The sequence below is a fragment of the Aedes aegypti genome, chromosome 1 (assembly GCF_002204515.2).
Source record: "Aedes aegypti strain LVP_AGWG chromosome 1, AaegL5.0 Primary Assembly, whole genome shotgun sequence".
Classification (NCBI taxonomy): domain Eukaryota; kingdom Metazoa; phylum Arthropoda; class Insecta; order Diptera; family Culicidae; genus Aedes; species Aedes aegypti.
The window spans coordinates 524,050-547,121 of record NC_035107.1 but is presented as its reverse complement, the minus strand read 5'-3'; the positions used below and the strand labels follow the sequence as shown (position 1 = coordinate 547,121).

Genomic DNA, 23,072 nt, shown 5'->3' with positions numbered 1-23,072 from the left:
TTCATGTTTTGTACTCAATTACTAAGATTTTTCAATCACACGTTCGAAAAGGTTCGCGAGCGGAGGATGCTAATTTCATGATAGAGAGGGGTTTTCAGCGACACTCGATTTTTGAATTTTTCCTCTTTTTTCGTTAAAAATTGGCACTGGAAAGGTAATGTGAGATCATTAATGCTGTTTTGTATCATAATTTGCATTTACACTACATTTTGACTTCTTTTTCGAAAATTAATTTTCTCCCATGAACCCATTGCAAAAAAATGATTTAACATCTATTTAACCCAAAATTTTTGGAAAATTTTATGAGCGATATCTTCATTACATATTAGCGTTGCATTATCATTCGCTCTTTATGGCGTTTGAGTTCATTTCGTGCAAATATTCGATAGTCCATAATTGGTACACATTTATGTCGAATGCTAGGAACGCTATTGCCATAATTGGTACAAAGACATCGCTTTTTAAAATCCATTTTTAGAAGCTTAAAGTCAATTTAGTACTAAAACTGTTTAAATCAACAGATTCGCAAGGCTTTAAACTAGTAATTGACACCAACAAGTCATGCTTGCGTTTTAGAAACGCGGTTACAACTTGATTTTTATTACTACTGTTGACATATTGCATCCATAATTGGTACACCTACCCTAATTTTGTTATTTGATGATGAAGCAACGATAATCTGGACCTGCTTCATAAACTCAAATAGCAGGAGCAATGTTTTACCACAATCAGACGTAACTCTCGAACTCGTAGCACTCATATCGCTTTTGTTCGAGTTTGACGTTTGCACACTACCGCCGCCTAGTCGCCGGTTTGCGCAGTATTTTTAGTATTAGACGTTAATGATCACGCTGTCACGTCTGTTTGTCTAAGGTTTTACTATGTTATAATATTTAAAACAAAATCGATCTAGATCTGTTGGAAAATTGAGGGATTCTATGCTAACTTGCTGGATGAATTGAGATGCATATTGCGCATATGAGCCACCCTACGGGGCAGTATGAGCCACCTCATTCAATCGAATGATTTTTATTTAAAACAGAATAGAGAAGAGTAGTGAAGAATAGAGAAGAATAGTGAAGAGTACATTATTGGAAAGGAAATTGTATTAGCTTTGCTTGAAATTATTGATTCTAGCGGCTTATTTTTTAAAGATACATAATACATAGTAAACAGACCATGTTATAATAGTACTAATTTGCGATACTTGGTTCAACGTATTTTATAGCAAAGTGTTCCACTTGTAAAGATGACTATGCAGTATAAAAATAATCTGGTATATTTAGGCAATGCATTTTTATGCTCAAAACATCGTTTGTTTTGCTTAAATCTAGTTGGCTCATTTTGCCCCGCCCCTTCATCTTGGAAATAATATATTGTTTTTCAATAATTTTGTTTACAAACAAATCTGATTTCGCTCACGAACTGTTCATTGTGATCAGAAGTTTCAATGGATTGGTAAAATTTACCAGAATTATAAACATAATTGTCTTATAGGCTTAATTAAAAACTGCCAAAATTATAAGCTTTTCATGACGAAGGACAAATTTGTACATTTTTGTAAATATCTTGAGTGTTCAAACGAATATTCTTACGGTTTTTATTGTGGTTGCTATTTGAGGCATCCTTTAGCAGATCATAATGATACTAGACATTAAAACAATGTTTTTGAAGTAAAAACCGGGGTAGCTCATATTGCCCCGTATGATCATATTGCCCCGTATGTTCATATTGCCCCCATTGCCCCTATTTATGACAGAATGTCATCTATTCTCAAAACGAATGAGGTGTAATTATGTATAGTATGAATAATATTACTCTCGTTCTTGTTATTAGTGCTAGTTATGTTACATTTTGATACTTTTGAAATTATCTTAGTCGGTATCTTTATTTTATCAAAATACATATAATTACAAATACATGAATTCACACTAAAAAAATATTGATAAAATACTAGAATAATTTGGGGAAAACTCATCTATTTTATTCTCGTAAGTTAACAGACGTATTGTAGAATTATGATTAACGATGTTCTCGAAAAACACTCGTTGTTTAAAAATATTAGATACATTTACTTTTGTTTAACAAACTGAAATCTTTTTATTCTTAAAGTACGATAATATGCTTTCAATTGGGAAATTCGTTTATTTTGCTCTTTCGCAATTCAGCTTCGATAAACCACGAAAAGTTTTGTTTGAATTTTGCAATATTCATTCTTTTATATTTTTTTTATATACAACAACTTATATTTCAGGATCTTAGGCTCCTGAAAGAATATACATAATCCATAGTTAATGTTCCTATCAAAACATTGCGTAATTGTTATTATTATTTTACATTTTATTACAAAAGAAGATTGAAGAGATTTATAGAATAAATATTATTGCCGTAACCGCAGCAAATGCGTGTTTTGAAATGATGAAAACTACAGGATATATTTTAGTAAAAAGTATATCAATGCTCTCTGCTCATTCCAGTTATTTTATATTTTTCTCATAAAATCAATAAACTGCAAAATGGGGTCCTATTTTGACTATAATTTGAATATGAATTCAAAGATAATTGAATATTGAGATAACATCAATTATGTGGAGGTATGTACAACGTAGTGTAGGGTACTTTGTTGTAAAACGAAGTTCGTAGTTCAAATTCTTTTTATAGATGAGTTCAAAACTAACCTTTACCTGTTGTTTAGAATGAAAATTTGGTTTGAATTGATTAAAAATATCTTTACAAAAGAGTTTTGAAGTTTCGAGACAACAATTTTCTGAACTCAAAGGGGGTTAAAATCTGTTTATGATTTCTGTAAATTGAATTCATTTCAACCAAAATTCTTCTAGAGCTTACGAATATAATTGATAGATTGGATCCAATCAGGCTTGGGAACTGTGACCACTATTTACCACAGTTCATCAATTCTGCCAGTCAACCAAAACACAAAGCAGCAGTAGCATCAATACCATCAGGCGTTGCGCTGCCAACGGTTCACACACTGCTTGAATGTTTTTGTCTCTCCACTATGATCATGTTCGGGCAGCCATACCGAGGTGAATAATTGAATTTTTTTTTTAATAATTCATTCGCTAATATTTCGCTTGTGTTTTCAACTAATTGAAATTTATTAGCGCTAATAGCAAGAGCACAATCATTCCGTTGCGATACATATAAATAAGTTCAATTTCATGCTGCCTATATCGAGCAAAAATGCAAAACCCCGAAAACATGAAAAATCCTGTCACCACTTGCTCGAGTCATTTCGCATTCGGGTTTGAAAAAACGTTGGGAAGAAGAAGATTACAGTTTTGAAGAGCCGTGATATTTTTTTGTTTTGAACGGTCATGGTTTGCTTTGGATTTTGATGGTCGTGTAGAAAAATGTGAATGTCGAGGTGGAAAATGTTTGCTACAGTACATTTCCCATCTCTGGATCCAATACCAAAAATGAACGTTATTGTTCGAATTATAGGATTTTATATCTAAAATCACCACCTTAAAATACCTGATTTTATATTTAATAACAAATGTATAAAATGAAATTCTATGAATATCATATCTTTATTTTTATACTTGCCTGTTATTGAAAGCACAGTTTCACAATCATTACCTAATTATGTGATATTCAAGGCGTTGGTTTGAGAAATCCATAAAATGACTTATAAAATTCAGAAACAAAATTCTGCACTAACCTTCCAGTCGTCGCGCGGTTTGCCACCGTCATAATCACCACGCTGCTGTTGTGACCGAAAAGCGAGGTTTTTTCAACAGTGTTGTACAAAATACAACAGCGCGACGACTAAACTACTAATATCATAAATCAAACTTACAAGTGTCAACAATAATCTTTGTGGCGTGAAATCATAACTATCACTTCTAAAAATGTTAAGTATTTTTGCCTAGTGATACTACATTAGGCATTAGAATGTTAGGCATAATGGACGTTAGGCATAAAGACGTTAAACATAATGGTCGTTTGACATAAAATAACTTGTGTGTACCATTTGAAACTCGTCTTAGATCGGAAATTGTTTAGACGCATTTGCAAATTTCATTACGCTGATGCTGGTAGGTGGGTCTCCTTAAACCTTAAGATGTTACAGCTCATAGAAAATAGTGCATAGTTCAAACAAAAAGCGTTACGTAGGTAGGTTGATTTATTTTATGTTGGCAGTTTGGTTGGTAGAATTTATGTTATGGTTGGTGGCACCAGCTTCAACAATAATGTTCTGGCAGTGAAACCATCTACTTGGCGTTACATTTCCACTCCCAAGTCTGTGCATCAATTTAGTGTAGTGAGAACAGTTCCTTTGCCTCTTCTGCAAACCATTTATAATGATTTTCATTCAGTTTTGTTTTTATTAATACGGTTGTTTTACTAAAAGAACAAATAATAATTTATATTTGTAGCAGGCTAGACAATCGTCACCGTCAAATGGAAAAAGTCGGCGACGAAATTAAAAGAAGCATCGTCATCGTCACTCAACCAGCGTCGGATGATGATTTGTCGCTAGATGTAATGAAATTATAGTAAAATTTTACAATTTTCGACCATTTTTCTAGGATTTTAAACATTTTTTTGAACTTTTGTTGCTCACAGTGCAGTAAAAAAACAGGAATACTCTGTAATTTTTATATCACAAAACAACAGATTCAAACAACACCTTTGTCACGCTAAAGCTGCTCAATTTTAGCATCAAAAAGTAGTAGCCGACGATAATTCGGCTTCGGTCACAATGCGTGAAAAAATTAGGAACAAATAATACTAATATGTATTTTACGATAAAAAGTTAATAATAATAGAGAGTTGAATAAATTTCACCTTAAACCTGTTAAATCAAATTCCTTTCATGTTTCAAGCATAGTGCCAGCAAAAGTGAACTTATGCCCGAAATTTGTGATACATGAGAAACCTACCTAGTAAATCACCGAAAATAGTATTTATTTTAATAAAAGACATTATGTTTTTCGATGCGATACATTTACAGCTTGTCAGTTGTACAGATGTCTTCGACATAGTTGTTAAGTTTTGTGATATAAGAAATTACAGAATATACTCCACGAGTTTATTGATTGCACTGTAAGCAAACAAATGGTCGAAAAACTATTTGATGTAAAAATAAAATTCCATTCTTGTCAAAAAATGTGGTTAACAGCACAGACAAACAGAAGTAACAGCTAGAACAATTGTCTATTCAAAACATAGTCACGTGAACATTTACGCCCAATGCTAAAAATACTTCATTTGGCCAACCGCGAACTAGGTGGCGGTAATGAGCAACCATCAATCTCGAACAAAAGTGATGCGAGCGCCAAGAGTGGCTTGTCGGCCAACTACCAAACATTAGAATTGGACGCTATTCTGCTGTGCGATGAAAATAATTAGAGTGTTACATCTGTTTGTCTGTGTTTACACTATATGAGGCAAAATGGTTCCCACCGTGGGTCATTATGGGCCATAACACTAAATTTGATGATTACGATTGGAATAGTGTTGTTATAGTTTTATACATTTTTTTTATTGCAAATTCATTTTATCGTCTGTACAATTTCGTACACAATATGCCCAATCTGTTTCCAAGCTCAAATCAGAGATGTCCTATACTGCTTCGTATAACCATATTGCCACGGCTACCATATAGACCAGGCCTGTCCAACCTTCTTGAATCGCGGTCCTTGTGGGTGGGGCCAATATTTTTTCAGTTCATAAATTTCATTTTTTCAGTACATTCTCCAAATGCTCCAATCCAACAAAAAATCATTTTAAAAATCCTGCTCTAAAATGTGGAAAAGTCTGTCCTGCCGCGAATTTTGACCATCTTCGTGATTGTTTCACGATATACACATGCAAAGATGGTCAATTGGCAAAGAAAGTTTTCAAGTAATAACTGTGGAAGAATATATATGAACACTAAACTAAAAAGCAGGCTTTGTCCCATTGGGAACGTAATGCCAGAAAGAAAAAAAGAAGAAGCAACAGAAAAATTCGTCGAAATAAGCCTGCAAATTTCGGATTTTTTAGAAAATATATTATGTTGCTCAATCGGTGAACAAATACATCTGCTACCAGAGATACCCTCGGGATAACCGCATGAGAAAACTAAACTGATTTTCAAACTGCCATAATTCTTTCTTTTCTGTTTTTTTTTTTGAGAATTGCTAGAAAACGTTCATGTTACGATAGCACGTGGCATATGTACGTACTGGGGGTAAATTTCGGAAGATGATTACAATAATTATATATAATTTATAAAATTATTCGACATTGAAAATTTGCATATCCTATAGTTTGCTTTTATTTTAAGTTTGCAACTGCCAATCAGAATCCTGAGTTTCATCTGTAAATGCCAACTTTTTTTGCCCTCTGTAAATCCCAGCTTTATTTTTCAAATATTTTATCTTCTGCTTTCTTTAAAAAAAACAGCATAATTGCCAATCCTTCGACAATATTTTATAATAAACCTTAGTTTCTTCAGTAACAATTCAGTTTTCTTGCAAAATCTCCACCTTTTTTTATTTTTTTGAAACATACTAACTTTTTTCAAAACATCTCAGCTTTCTTAGAAATTTCCATTTACCGAATCTCTTTGATAAATCGAAGCCAAGCCACACATTTTCAATAGCGTATATCTGGAGAACAAGACTCTAGAGAGACTAGAAACTTGATTGATTGGTCACTAGCTGGTGGTGACCAATCGATCAAGTTTCTAACTCGAATGGCTGTCTGCTGTCTGGGGCCCAAATAGGCGTAGCGGAAAATTCGCAGCTATTCAGCATGACCATGTTGAGGGTCGTGGGTTCGAATCCCGCTGGTCAAGGATCTTTTCGTAAAGGAAATTTCCTCGATTCCCAGGGCATTGAGTATCTTCGTACCTGCCATACGATATACACATGCAAAAATGGTCAATCGGCAAAGAAAGTTCTCAGTTAATAACTGTTTTTTTTTTTTTTTTTTTTTTTTCATGCATCTCTAGGAGTTAGAAAAATCTTCTTAAGACTGGCCTGTATTTGTTCATGCTCATGCCACAGTGTATGGTTTGGCACTGTGTGGGATTCGCAATGGGGCGCCTACCCACTAAAAAACAGTCTCCTAGGTACACCGTCACCGTAAAGAATTCTTCTCCGGCACCACCTTGCGGTATTACTTCGAAGAAGAGGCGACACATGCTACGCGCACCCTTCATTAAGCCCTTCGGCTCCATCATTAATTTGTTAGTTCCTAATCCATGCCATGCTGAGCCCTTCGGCTCCCATTAATAATTTGTTAGTATTCCTAGTTTGTGATCTAAACATGCCATATTCAGCCATTCGGCTCACGATACCATGGGTGCCAGAAACTCCCTGACGAAGGAAGTTCTCTCGGTGCTGGACGCGTGCCATTTAGCACTCCAGGTTCTCGCGCACTACGAAGAGTTCCCCGGAGGTGGAAGTTCTTCCGGTACCGATGCTGCCCGGATAGGTGCCAAGGTCGATCCTGCGATTCCGGTTGGCGGATGACTTCCGGTTCACAGGTGCCCTGACGACCAATTTGGCAAGACAATTTACACCGTCTTCAGCTCAAGGCTGCACAGACTGAACAATCACAAACATTAGGCAACGGACAACACGAAACACCCAGTAGCCCAATAATGAATTTTTCGTTTGACGAAAAGTTTCCACCGACTGGAGTGGGAATCGAACCCACACTTCATGGCACAATATGCCTAAACGACTGACGCCGCTAACCGCACGGCCACGAAGCCTACAATTTCCGGTGCTTTTCCGCGATCTACTCGGTCTTGTCCCCGACGGTGGATCAAGCCTACCTACCGGTTGGGTGCCGAGGTCGGTTCGGCGATTCCGGTTGGAGACTGACTTCCGGTTCACCGGCTTGTTCCTCCCTCCATTTCCGCTGAAGCAATGACATTATTTTCGTCACCGCCATGTTCACCGCGTTCCACATCACCTTATCGCTACACATAGGCCTTTTCATGTGACAGATCCGTCTATGCATTTGTTTACATCGGTGGAGGACCGGTGCTAACACGGGCCTGTCATTTTCATAAAAGAACTGTCAAAGTGCTTCCCGATCAGCTGATTTGAGACGTCATGTGAATAGGCCTATTCTATCCACTACGTTGTCTACGGTTACGTCAGCACCACAGACCGCTGTCATTTCGCTACGTTCCGCAGCAAAACGTGGACACTCGAAAATGACGTGTTCCGGCGACTCCTCTACAACTGGGCACTCAGCGCAGAGCGGCGACTCTGCGTGGCCGAACCTGTGCAGATATTTCTTGAAGCAGCCGTGACCTGACAAGAACTGCGTCAAGTGGAATAAAATAAAACTAAAATGTTCAATTTGCGTACTTCCATTGAAATAAATAACGAATGGATGAATTGTAGCTTGTTGTACGTTCCAGTGATGGGACTGCACTTCATCTTGCAATACAAAGCTATAGTTTTCAGAAAAATCACAAATGACTAAAAATTCACCATCTTGTAATGTATTTTTCGTATTTTTTTTAAAAGCGGGATTGCTCAGTTTTAATAAAGTCGTGAGGAATTAAACTTTCTAATTTCAAGCAAAAGAATGACACAAACTCATCTACAGGTTTTACAATGGTTTCTAGGTCACACCTATCCCATTGCTCAAATGATAACTGATCAATATAATTTTCTTCAAACTCAGCGAATAAAGTATTTTCCAATGATGAAGAATCTGGACAATCCGAACAAGATCGTAGATAGCAATTTGATGTTGTATTTTCACACAATAGACTACCAGTTAACATTTTAATATCCTTTGATAAATTGATTCTTTTCAAACTATGTAAGATTAGGTTAATATTTTCGTGTGTTGTGCACACACAAACTTTATGTGTTCCTGAATTGGATAGAAGCTTGCATTGCCTTGGACGAAGGCTTGCAAATGAGGAAAAACCTACCTTAATATTTTCGTTAATTTCCTTGAAGCGTGTATACGCTTCTTTCAAAGTAGTCATCATTAATCGTTTTTGGATTGCTTGACGCTTTCCATCTTTTTTTACAGATACATAATCTTTTTGGCCAGGCATAGCTCTACTTACTTCATCGTCTTCAAAATATTGAATTATTTTTTCTTTTGTCTCATCTGTTAATGAAGTACTCGACCTAGCATTTTTGGTTGCAAGACAGTTATTTTTGAATTGTTTTGCCTCTTTTGCTGTATTTCTATTGGTTTTGAACTCATCAATGGCGTCTTGAATAGACCACGAGCTTGGCAGCATCGACAAAATCAATAATTTTTCTTTCCTTGTCGTGGCTAGATTCGAGAACCTTTCCTTCATATTCATAATTACCTCATCGTAGTCTGTATTTTCCACATCCTCAGGTCCTAATTTGAAGAGGTTTCTTCGTACAGCTTCGTTGATTTCACGGTATTTTTTCTCGGGATAATTGACGTAACCCATCTTCGTCCATTTAATCGGAGTCACTTTTATTCCAGCTATCCCTTCGTTGAAGCGTTCGATGTTGACCTTCTGGATGCACTCATCTTCTGATTGATTTGTTGAAACAGATGTCGCTGATGGTACCGTGGCAAGACTATCTGCACTTGGTACTTCTGGTAACTCCTCAGTTGTTGTCGGTGCATCTAGTAATTCCTCAGTTGTCGTTGTTTTCGAACTTCCTGCAACCTGATCCACCGATGATGTACAGATTGTCCGTTTGTCAACGTTTAAACGGCAGGACGTACAAATGCGTAAATTTGTATTCAATGTAGACATTGGAGCATAACCAGCCGCTTTCAGTTTATCTATGGTGCTTTCGGTGAGATTTCGTAGCTCTTTCGAACACTTTTTTTTCTGCAAACGGCCTGCAACAGTTGAGAAAGCGACTACTCATGTTGCTCGTTAGATTTTAATAAACAAAATCACTATTAAGTTTTTACTGACTAGTTTGGTGTCGTTTGCTTGACTGAAGAAAAATTTTACAATTAAATCTTTTATAACCATAGTGGTAGTATATTTTTAGCTTTTTCGTGAGTATGTTCATGGTATGTACCTATCATGTTTTTGATGTTGTTGAAGTTACTCGCTTTCTCCCAAATATGGTTAACAAAGTCTATTCTCTACCAAGGCGGGTCTATACCCAGGTGTTTTCAGATTTTAACTTTGTGGAGAAAACCAGCGCCGAGAAAACCGACCTGCTTTACGTATACTAGATCACCTGGGTATAGACCCGCCTTGTTCTCTACGAGGTAAACTTTTTGCAGACAAACTAGTCGTATATCTGTATAGAAAACTTTTTTTGTAGCTTTTGTCTTCAATATTAGATTTCTTATAGGTTTCTTTTATCAAAAGGTTTCAACACTATTGAGAGAATTTTTCTTCAGTTACGTACAATAAAAAATATGACACTATCAAGACTTTAGATCACAACACTGGATCGCGTCTAACTTTCTAATAGATGCTATAATAGTTATGAATAATTAAATAAAATATCATGAAAACAACTTGTTAACCTCATGTGGTACCCTTAACAAAAAATTCAGCAACAAACTGCGGTCCTAAAAAAAATTAACAATGAAAAAAAAAAAAATTTCACTAAGTGACAAATTTGTGAAATATTTGAAATGTCATAACTTTTTTGTTTATTGGCTTACCATCACCTAATTTTTATGGTAGATAGCTAATATAATGGACCGTTTTCCCTCAAAAAATTACGTTGGTATTCCGATAGGATTTTGAGATATTTGAGTTTTTGTGACAAAAATGATGTTTTTTAATACAAAAAAAAATTTTTTTTTACTGTGTGTATTTTTTTTTGGAATCTTTATTTAGTTGTCTAACTTTGTTTCTTTAGTTGTCTAACAATCGAACGAATCGTTTTTGCTGCGCAGCTTTTTGAATATTTTTGAACCATTTTCACATACACCCTTTTGAAAAGTTAGTTGTGGCTCAACTTGAAGATTTGATATCGGAAAATGGCGATTTAGATGGAACTGAAAAACTGTGCAAAGTTTCAGATATTTTTGAAATGGTCGATCAGAATCGACTTGCATGCCTCCGTGGAATCCCTCTACTAGCTTCGTAGCACTCCTTATCCTCTTCCAAAACGTAGCCGATAGGGACCATTCCGGCAATCACGCATACTGCCTCCGAAGATATGGTTCGGTAGGCGCTCGCTACCCGCATGGCCATCAGCCTATACGTGCTACTAAGCTTGACTCGGTTCCTCTTCGTCTTCATTGCGGTTCCCCACGCCGGGCTAGCGTACCTCAGGATCGACGTAGCCACGCTAGACAATAGCCTCCGCTTACTGCTGCAAATCGCCGAGTTATTCGGCATGATCCTGGACAGCGCCGTGACTGCCCTCGCACGCGTAATCGACATGGCAGTTGAAGTTCAGCCGATCGTCGATCATTACGCCGAGGTGTTTTAGCTCCCGCTTTGAGGCTATGGTGTGTTCTCCCACTGTAATCTCAGCCTTCTGCACCACTTTTCGGTTGCTGATAAGCAACAGCTCCGTTTTTTGGTGGGCTATCACCAGTTTCTTCTCGTACATCCAGTTTTCGACTGCGTCCACTGCTTCTGTAGCGAGAACCTCCACCCTTTCCAGTGAGTCACCAATAGGCCAGGAGAAGTGGATGAACTTGTCATTCATTTTTCTGTCAAATCTCATACAAAATCTACTTTTTCTTTGACAGAAATTCACTCTAGGTGAACCACTTCCCCTGGCCTATGACCACAAGCGTGATGTCGTCTACAAATCCAACGATTTTGACACCTGTTGGCAGCCTAAGCGTCAGCACTCCGTCGTACATAGTATTCCACAACGTTGGACCCAGGATAGAGCCCTGTGGAACTCCCGCATTTACCGACATCGTCTTCTGTCCTTCGCCAGTGCTGTAGCTCAAGACCCGGTTTTCGAGGTAGCTTCCTAGTATCTTGCACAGATAATCCGGAACCTTCATTTTATGTAACGCCACAGCAATGGCTTCCCAGCTTGCACTGTTAAAGGCGTTTCTCACATCTATCGTCACGACAGCACAGTAACGGTTACCTCTTCGTTTTTTTGTCCTTGCTTTGTCGGCTGTGTCAATCACTGTTTTGATGGCATCTACCGTTGACCTTCCTTTCCGGAATCCATACTGCCACTCCGACAGTCCACGCTCTCCCTCAGTGAACGCCATCAGTCTATTGAGGATGATCCTCTCCAACAGCTTTCCGAGTGTGTCGAGCAAACATATCGGCCGAAACGAGCCTGGTTCACCGGGGGCTTACCCGGTTTCGGTAGTAGAACCAGTTTTTGCCTTTTCCACTGTGCTTTCCCTCATCTAAGCAGATCTGGAGTGATGTCCGGAACATATCTGGGTTGGCCGTGATAGCTGCTTTCAACGCTACGTTGGGGATACCATCTGGGCCAGGCGCTTTCTTCGGCTTCATTTTCTTGGCCGCCTCTATGAGCTCCTCATTGGTAATGATTGCTCTTTCTTCACCTTCCTGGCCATACGGTGTCGGTGGCCAGACCGTTGGCGCGTGTTGTGGGAACAACCCGTCGACGATAATCTGCAACTTCTCTGGGCATGTTTCAGCGGGTACGGCTGGACCACTGATCTTGGCCATCGCCACCCTGTATGCGTCTCCCCACGGATTTGCATTGGCATCGCGACACAACTCCTTGAAGCACGTTCTCTTGCTCAGCGAAATTTCTCTTTTCAGATTGGCTTTCGCCGCCCTTAGTGTTACTCTTCGCTCTTCCCTCTCACCATCGGTTTTGGCTCTTTGCATCCGTCTCCTGGCTTGGAGGCATCTTTTGCGGAGGTTGCCAAGTGTCTCATTCCACCAGTATACCGGACGACGTCTGTATTTCGGCTCGAACTTCCGTGGCATGGTAATGTCGCATGCTCGTACCAGCGCAGCCGTTAACTCCTCCGATCTCAAGTTCAGAACCTGCTCTTCTCTTCTGAGGGCTTCCACGAAAAGCTCTTCGTTGAAACGTTGCGTTTTCCACATCTGCTCGTGAGGTGTACTCGCTCTCTGTGAGCATTGTGTTCTTCCACCAATTCTATACCGGACCTCCTGATGATCGCTATGGGTGTACCCATCGCAGACTCTCCAGTTCAGGCTTCCCGTCAACACAGGACTACAGAAAGTGATGTCGATTATTGATTCCTGGTCATCTCTACGGTAGGTGCTGGTTGTTCCTTCGTTACCCAAGTCTACGTCCAGCCTTGCCAGCGCTTCTAGTAGACTACGCCCTCTTGGGTTGGTGAGACGGCTGCCCCACTCAACTGCTCAAGCATTGAAGTCGCCAGCGATGACGACTGGTCTCCGGTCGGCTAGCTTATCGGTTAGCTCGTCCAGCATCTCGTTGAACTGGTCCAGTGTCCAGCGGGGGGGGTGCGTAGCAGCTACACACGTACACATCGTTAACCTTTGCAATAACGAAGCCTTCGTCCGCCTGGAACACTATTTCCTGGATAGGATACCTCTCCATCGTCCAGATTGCCGCTGTCTTCGCCTTATCAGCGATCCAGTTACCGTTTCCAGCTGGTACTCGATACGGCTCGGCAAGGATAGCTACGTCGCACTTCGATTCCGATACGGACTTCCACAGCAGCTGTTGCGCTGTGTCACAGTGGTTGAGGTTTAGCTGAGTTACCTCCACTGCGGTTTAGAATTTCTCGCTCGCTTGAAGGCTGGACACTTAGGGCCTCCCGTCGCGTGTCTGTTGCGACTTTTGTCCTTGCATATCAGGCACCTTTGCTTATTGTTGCAATCTTGCGCCTTGTGACCTTCGTCGCCACACCATCTACAGAGCTTACTTCTGTCTGGTCCTTCGCAGTTCCGTGCCAGGTGGCCGTATTCCAGGCACCTGTAGCATCCCTCCGGTCTCTGGGAGATCTTCAGTGGACATACTGAACAACCGACTCGAATTTTCCCGACTTCCAGCGCTTTGTTGGCTGCGTCTACTGGGAGCTTTATCGACGCCGCCTGTGTACCAAGCGGTGCTCTTCTTAGCCGTACTGTCATCTGCACCATTTCCAGATCGCACTGCTCCTTTATGGCGGTCCTCACTTCCTCTTCGGTGGTGATCCAATCCAGATCCCGCAATTGGAGTGTCACTTCAGGGCACATGGCTTTCACCTGCACCTTTTCGCCCATGACTCTCTCGGAAAGCGACCTCGGCAAGCCACTTTTTGCGAACGGATTCGCTGCTTCACCTACGTTGATGTTCTTCACTTCCATGCTTAAGGGTCCCCCCTCCAAGTCGCTATCTCCACCCGTCGTAAGTAGTCGTCCTTGTGATCCCATGGGTACCTTTGTTTGCAGTGAGGTCCACGCGAGGGCTGACACGGTCCTTCATGGGGTACCGGGTTCAGAGCCAGATCGACGCTAGTCAGGAATATCCATCTGAGCCTACTTCCACCAGCTAAGGTGGCGAGCTTTGAACGTACTAGGAGGCCTGCCACGGTTTTAACGGGACGGGGGCAACCGTTCCATTAGCCCACCTGCCGTTTCAGAATAGTGTCACCCATTCTTACTAAGGAAGTGGAATAGAGCGATTGTCAGCTCTATAGCGTCGTGTTGATACAGTCCTTGATCTTGTCCTTGTCCTTGCAGCCAGTATGCCGTAATTAGGATCTTACTGGCATCGATCCTAATGTGCCGGTTGGCACTCCAATGGTTGGGCTAAGGCACTTTGAAAGCGGTACCAGGTCGCTTGTTCAGGGTTACTTACAGATATGTGGTTTTTTGTAGAGATTCACCAGAGCCCACTGATGAACCCCCGCCACATCCTAGGTAGACCATGCTTGAGCCCCTGGTCAGATGGACCAGACGCTCGGCCACCTCCCGAAGGAAGTACTAAAGGTGGTATTCCATACGGCTGTATGTATGAGTTTCGCTTGGAAAGGGTAAAAATCCCAAGCTTCCACCTGGCACCTCCTGATGTCAGAAGGACAACAGTGCCCAGGTTGCACTACCAGCTAAGTACGCAACCCTTAGCTGGCGGTCTTTGTCATCGTTAGACCCGTGGAAGCGTGAGGTAGGGGCTTGTGAGGACCAGAGCTATGTTGGACGCTCCTTCCTGGTTGTCGACTCACCATTTTGCAACCCAGTTAATAACTGTGGAAGTGCTCATAAGAACACTAATCTAAGAAGCAGGCTTGGTCCCAGTTGGAACGTAACGCCAGAAAGAAGAAGACTGTCTGCTTCTCTAGATTTGTGCTTTTGAAGATTTGAGTTATGGATTCGATTCTTCTTCACCTTAAGCTTTTTATGGCAGTTCAAAAATACTGTTTTAAATACACACGAACTCTACTAGACTGCAAATCCGAATATGTAAACATATTAGAAAAACTTTACTCTATATTCAATTCTAAAAATAAGATAAAGTAAAAAAGCGTTCAAAACATATTATTTTTTTTTTCATTATTTGAATTATTTTATTTTTATGTTCCCATTTCTCTATGACTGGACAGTTTGAATTTCCCAAAAACGAATAGGGGAAGTGGTGGTAAAATGAACACCGTGTCTTTTACCGAGAAAAAAACAAATTTCGATGATTTTTTATCACGCACGGACGATTTAGAGCATAAATCCGAGTGTTCGAGTTGATACGTAGGTCAATTGAAGTGAAAATATCAACGAAAACTAAGATTTTAGAAAACCACGTTTGAAAATTAGAACTGACGTAACTTTTAGCTCGGAGGACTTGAGGTTTTTAAGAGGAAAATAACCATCATCGTTTTACAAATTTTCAAAACCAGTTTTTTTGCTCAAAAATTAAGCAATGTTCAAGAAAATCTATCATTGCATTACACGTGCCATCTGGATGGCAATGATAGATTTTTATGAGGATTTCTTTAAATTTGAACGAAAATACTGGTTTTTCATTTTTGATGATTGCTGATGATTGAATGATGGATTCTTGAGCCTTAAGTGAGGTGAATATCGTTTGTCAAATTTGATACCTTTAGCATACTTTTTGAATGGGTTACAATCATTAATGGATGTATTTTCGGTGGGGCAATGAAAATGTTCAGAAATATTTGTTTTGCTCACGTTTTTTGCATGGTGTTCATTTTACATAGTGCAGGTAAAATGAACATTTGCATCGCTTTTTGATAGCGACGAAAATATGTGAAAATTTAGCTATTTTAGTCTGAATCCATGCCGCTGCTATAGATTACATCCCTATTTTTGATGTTGTGCGATAGAACTATACAAATTCTTCGTTTCTCTATCAGAAACAAGATGATTTCCTTAAGGTGTTCATTTTACCACCCCTTCCCCTAATGATATTACGATTTTAGTATTCCAGGATTATACCAAAACATATTTTTGCAGTGTATACAAACTATGACGTTTCCATGTCCAAACGTAAACAAACAATAGCTGTTAAAAGTTTCACTCTGGTACAATTTACCAAAAAAATGTGAAACGATAAAATTTCATACAAGTGTAGCCACAAATGTTGCTAATTATTTAAGCTGAATTGTCTCCGTACGTTGACTTCAGTAAGTTATGCATCAATCACAATGTAGAATTTCAATGAAAAGCAACCTTTTTTGTGAACCATTGCAAGTCCTCTATGACCGGACAGTGAACATAATAACTGGGTTCTAATTTATAATTTTCTTTTTCATAAAAGTAGGGTACAAAAAACAAACAGCAACAAAAATAACTACAAACATAAACTACATAAACATAAACTACAAAACTTTCGGTCTTTGGAGGCCTTATAAAGTGCTGTAAGCACCATCTTTTAAGGCAAACGAGCGCACGAGAAGCAGCCACAAGATATGATGTACCGTTTTGTCTCAAATTCCGAACAGACTCATATTCCGAACACTTGGTTTTCAATTGCAATTCAATTTTAACGTCTCCAATATAATTGATCCCAAGGAACAATTGGTAGCTTTTAAGATACTTACGTGTTTAATACAAGCTGCATAGCAGCAACCATTGCTGAACAAATTTTTAGTTGAATCATTAATTGAATAAATTTAATTTCCGCTTATAAAAAAGCTGTTATTCCACTTGAAGTTTGTGTTTTGAATAAGAGCTGAATAAACCTCCGAAAATGCAAATATAGTAGCTTTTGTTCTACAACACATAAGAAGTTTAACAATTGACTGATTAAAAGCTTCTATAGGTTGAAGCCATCACTTTAGTAAAATATTGAACATTTGATTAACAACAAATCGTACAAAAGTTTCAGTGTCTTATACTTAAAATGTTGACCAGCATGATTAGTAAAACTTAATAGCAATGCGAATAACAGTATATGAGTATGCTTTTATTCAAGATAAACATATCATGTCTTTTTATGTTATTTTCAAATGTTTCAAATGTTTTTCAAATCAAATTTAAGACATGTAGGCGACTATGGATCAACGAGGGTAAAGTTCGAATTGGATTGAAAACACCATAATTTAAGTTTTCCAAATGTAGTGATCATCATCTGCGACGTTAATGATATCGGAAAAAGTTATTGCGATTTTTTTCACCACTTAGACTTTAGTGATCTGAATTTCGTCTTTTTCAGATTTCGCCTTCGATTTCGCTGCCCCTTTTCGATCACCGCCGCCCATGCAATTATCCTGATGTTCATGACAGTTTTCTCCGGCCGGCTCAGTGTTTACCATTTTCTCTTTGTTCTCGACTCACCAGCTGGTCTTGTTTACACAACAAAACCAGCTGGTCCTCCGATGTTTACAGTCATCGTCATTGTTCTCATGAACCAGCTGGTTGTGTTTTCGTGTCAAAACCAGCAGGTAGCGACTGAAATCAAGGACGAAAGGTAAATGGTGTTTGAAAATGTACTATGAGTACATTATTGGCAGCTTCTCAATTTCGTCATGAAAGTCTAATCATTCGTGAAAATCACAATACTAACCATAACATTTTTAATGATAATCGAAGTATTTATTTTATAAAATCTTAATACAACATAGATATATCATCCGAGCAGTTAATCCAAAGAAGGCCAAAATAACGATTAATAAACGCATTGTTCAGCATCAAATAAGCCTTACAAAAGAGGTTACACCATAGCCAAATTTTCGAAAAATGGACAAAATATTTAAAAATTGCGTTGTATTCCTAATGTATTACAATATCAACTTACTACCCAAAAAACATTTGCTTATTTTATAATCATTTACTAAGCAATGTTTTTCAATACAATTATTCAATTATGTTTAGAAAATATTTTGAATCAGTCTTCTGGTATAGGATTATTTTGAAAAACAAAAAGAGCACATTTAACATACAAATGGTTGAAATATACTTTATATTTCTATAATGCTTAATATATGGAAAAGTACGACAAATACTTAAAATATTAAGCTAATAAAAATATTATATATGAAATAAATTAATTTTAGTATAGTTAGATGAACAATTAAATTAAAGATTTAACAAGTTAAAACTTATTATGAAATTTGATTAATCTTTTCAGAAAGTTTTTACTTTGTGAATAAATTTTATTTTTGACCAGCATTGACATTTCAATTTTCTCACTGTGCGCTATAAATAGCCGACTGAATTCAGCTCGCATCAGTACTAAACAGCAGCAGAAGTAATGCGCTTGTTCAGTTGTTGATCAGCGTGGCACGTGTTGATTAGACATTGTTGAACAGAAGCTCAAGCATGATCAATGTTCAGCTACAAGAGGTTTATATTGGGCACTGGAAGGCTGATATATGAATTCAAGGATGGCGCAGATGGCAAGGTGTACCGCTGACGATGGGAAGGTCTCGAGTTTGAATCCAGTATCCAGGTAATTATTGAAAGTGATTATTAATTAATTCATGGTGTAAAAATGGTCACTGCATTTGATGTATACGGTGTTAGCAATTTTTAGTCATTTATTTGTTTTCAATTAATTTTGTGGCAGTTGAATAAAAGTTGAGATAAATGCTTATGAAGCGATTTTGAAGTTGTAGAATAGAGTCAATATACAACGACACGCTTTATAACTTCTCCACATTTGTGTGAACAACGCCTGAACAAAGGTTTCACATGGGTATAATTAAAATGTTGTTAAACATGATGCTGAATTAAACTGCAATAATGTTGTTTGTTAAATTAGCGTTGTTAAATCATCAATCCTTATTAGGCTAAGTGAAGCCTGAATAAACATCATTTCAATATACTATTACAGTCACTAAATGATAGGTAGCCTAATAATTTCGCCAGATTTGCTTGAACAATGTGTGCGTAGCAGCTGCAAAGTAATATAATAAAGCAACTATTCAGTATGTAGTTGTGAAAAAATGCTTAATAAATGATTATAAAAAAGGCAAATGTTTCTTGGGATATCTCTGGAGTAGTGATGATTCTCTAGTTTGTGACCAGTAGAACAAGCTTAGATAAACTTATTTGCAAAATTATTCATTTGATTACGATTTATTCGTGCTGTTCGGAATTTGAATCAAGGTGTTCGGAATATGAGACAGAATAAACACAGTGTTCGGCATTTGAATCAAAATGTTGTTCCATACTTTTACGTAAAAACAATACCTGAACTAATTAAATCAACATTATTATTGGTATACCCAACAGCTAACAGTTAGACTTTGTCAAGAAATAAAAACTTTAAAGAATATCAGCCAATTTATGTCAATAAGATGCATTTGAAGTCACTGATGGCCTTAAGTGTTCGGAATATGAGTCAAAACGGTACAATCATCTCTTCATAATTCGATAACGAAGGGACCATCGAGTTAGGAAGATATTGTGTTACAGAATACTAAAACAGTGCAAATATGCGATTCAAGGGACCGTCGAGATAGCCATGAACACCAAATTTTACTAAGGTTCTCTAACTAGATATTGAGATACGGAGGTCGAGTAAGGGAGAGTTGACTGTACCCAATAATTTTACTGACATGACGTGGATGCGAATCACATTGTCACGTTACCATTCTTTTGTGGGATACCTGTTTCACTAATTAAGGTTCTTTTTGAATACCTCATCTCTCAGGTCTGCTACAGTTTGAAGAATCACCTCTGATTCAAATGCGGAGGACACGACCGAAGGTGACCAAATTCTTCCACAGTTTCATGTTTTGAGCGCTTCGGGACGCTACATGGTGCCAATTTTGTTACGTTTGAGAACCAAATCGCTTGGCATGTTGAGCTAACTAGGAGTATCTCCTTCTGAACTAACAGAACTATATCCGGAAGCTGCTCCGGATGGAAAACCAATATGCACCATCATGGCATAGGTAAAGCTGGCCACTTCGGTTTACTGCGTGGAATCAAACATTGGAAAGATGGAGACATGTGTGGATTCGTCGGATCTACTCCGTAACATGTTCTAAGGTCGCTGCAATAAACAGAAAACAGATTTTGTTTCTTCAGTAACACCTAGCTGCCGGTAAAGTTGATTATGCTTTTATCATGTGAACGAAATAGAATTTAGCTTCTCACCTTGCAGTGTGGAGTTTTTGGTGTTCCTCTGGGTCCTGGTTCTACAAAATTCTTTCAAACTTTCGCCAAATAAAATTTTATTGGCTCCATATCGTAAACTATCGGAGTTTGTTTGTTTACGAAGGTGTGAGAATAAAACAAAATAGGTTTAAAATAACTTTCCTTTTGTGCAGACATTCTCACACTCACACAACTTTAAACTTTTGCAAGTGGCTGCATTCTTTTCAGTTATTACCGACTTTGGTGCTTACCAAACGGAGTACTAAATTTAATCCTAGATTTTTGAAAATCCGGATTAAATCTGGTACTAACTTCGTTGGTGCTTACCACCATAAGAGCGATTTTCGAACGCGCGACGAATAATTAATTATTGTTGGCGGGTTTTCCTGATCGCGGCAGCACACTGTGATTTTTGATCGACTTCGGAGTTGACACTACATGGGATCACTATCCCCTCGGAAAACGACTGCGCCAATTATGTGACAGAGTCACATGGAAAGGTTTTTAAAAAACTGAAAGACCGAACTGATCGGTATGGAGAACGAAACTAGAATGATTTATTACTTGTGAATTAATTGTTACAGAGGCCTAGCTTGGAAGAGGAAAGAGCCCTAGCTAAGTAAAAATATTGTAACTGGATCGCGTCGTCCGGTCGTCGACGCGTGTTGCTGATTCGGCGAGGTGTGCCAACGTGTTATGATAGGAATGTTGGTTGCTAGGTGACTTCGTGGAAGTTGGTGGGCTATGGTTGCTGAGTGTTGGCTTGACGATTATACTGCTGACGGTCACTTTATAATTGTGATGGTTGTTCCAATGCGGCTAAGGATGTTGACGCTTGCTGTTGTTGTAGTTGGAGGTTTTGGAGCTTGGCAGAAATGTCTGCTAGACTGGGGTCGGTTGTTAGAGTTGGGGTTTTAGTAGAGGGTTCGATTGTAACTTATATATATATATATATATATATATATAAATATATATATATATATATATATATATATATATATATATATATATATATATATATATATATATATATATATATATATATATAAATATATATATATACTAGTGGTCCCGGCAAATTTCGTCTTGCCATCAAGTAGGCTGTAAAAACGTCATGGCACGTCTCATACAAAATGACAATCCCGTCCACTCTCACTGTTTCGACTATCATGGTGAATATCCTGAGCATTTTATACACACAAACACGTCGGAGCACTTCAGGAACATAACTACGGAAGAATTTTTGAAATTCGATAATCCGTTCTCCAGCCATTTCGTGACATACAAACACCATTTCATTTTTATTTATATATATATATATATATATATATATATATATATATATATATATATATATATATATATATGTGTGAATTAAGCTATCAAAATCAAATAAGATGATTATGAATTTTGACTGATCGATGCGATTTTTTTGTCGACCAATTTTTGCGCGTTCCAGTCTTTACTCGATCTCTAGTGACAATGGTTGTATAACTAACATTCCTTCCCTTCCCCGATGTCGTGACCAGCACTGTTGTTGACTTTAAAATATTGAACTCTCGATATGAGCACATTGAGAATGGTAAGGTAATCCCAAGCTCAAATCATTACATGTCTGTGCAATTTCTATTGTTCTGGTCAATCACGGAGTAGCAACTACGAATTGTATGGTCGGTCATCTATACCCATGCTCACTGTCCAATATTCATGAAAATATATCATTGCTCTTGTTCTTCATTTTTGATGGCTGCTGATAATTTTGACGGATTCTTGAACCTTGAACTTTGACAAGACATGCTCATAGCCAACAACTATGTATGTACGTCTAGAACACAAAAATAAAAAAGCTATAATAAAATACTATTTTAAGCGTATTGTATTGTACTAGAAAAACTGCTCTCTGAAAAACTTTTCGTTAGAAACTCCTTAGTTCTCATTTGCAACTGAACATCTCCACCAAGAAACAGTGGAAAACTAGCTCTAGTAAACAACCGGGAATTATGCTAATTTCATGCAAATATATTTTCTTCACTTTACCCCTGAACTAGGTCGCTGTAAGGATACGACCACTCAGCGATGGTAACGAGCCAAACTGTGTGCAGGTGGCCTCTCACCGGACGTTGCTGTTCGACGAAGGAAATAGGAACAAGCCAAAAAAGTACAACTACGACTATGTGTTTGGTGAAAAATCGACTCAGGTAGGTCCCGCCGCAATCGTTATGATGCCACTTTTTTTGCTTAGGGTACTACTGCCGTCATGGCGCTACCGGTCGCTTATCTCGTGTGGCATTAATCTCTGAGACATTGTTGCACCAACTCATCGGCTGGACTGCCTACCTAACCTATAAACCGGAGCTAGCCCGCATATTCAAAATGATACCGCGAGATTGTTGATTTATAATCCAGCGTAGCAACCAACAAAAAATACTTACTGTAACAAAGTACCGTGAAACGGGGTAATTTTCTTCACAATTATCTGATCATTTCTGCACTCCGCCGTAAAGGTAATCAATAAATATGTTTAAAACAAGTACTGATATTTTAGTTATCGATTGCAGTTGAAAGATTGAATGGACCTATGATTTGACTCTCCATAACTCGAAATTGGTCGAGTTAAAAAACACAAAACCAGTGTAAATGCGATGCGAAGGTTACCATGAAAACCAACTTT

The 23,072-nt window shown here is 38.4% G+C and overlaps 1 protein-coding gene and 1 long non-coding RNA gene across 4 annotated transcripts in view; one reads left to right on the top strand and one right to left on the bottom strand.

Annotated features, from left to right (window-relative positions):
• LOC5579633 (kinesin-like protein KIF19) overlaps nucleotides 1-23,072 on the top strand; it is a 92,926-nt gene that overhangs the window by 21,028 nt on the left and 48,826 nt on the right. For all 3 annotated transcript variants that reach the window (XM_021838763.1, XM_021838764.1, XM_021838762.1), the window contains exon 2: nucleotides 22,450-22,599. In XM_021838763.1, the coding sequence (XP_021694455.1) occupies nucleotides 22,450-22,599 (150 nt within the window). The remainder of the gene's footprint in view (nucleotides 1-22,449; nucleotides 22,600-23,072) is intronic.
• LOC110674710 lies at nucleotides 19,795-21,331 on the bottom strand. Its single transcript, XR_002499119.1, has 2 exons — nucleotides 20,402-21,331; nucleotides 19,795-20,297 (listed from the first exon to the last, which is right to left on the bottom strand). It is a non-coding gene; the product is annotated as an uncharacterized LOC110674710 (long non-coding RNA).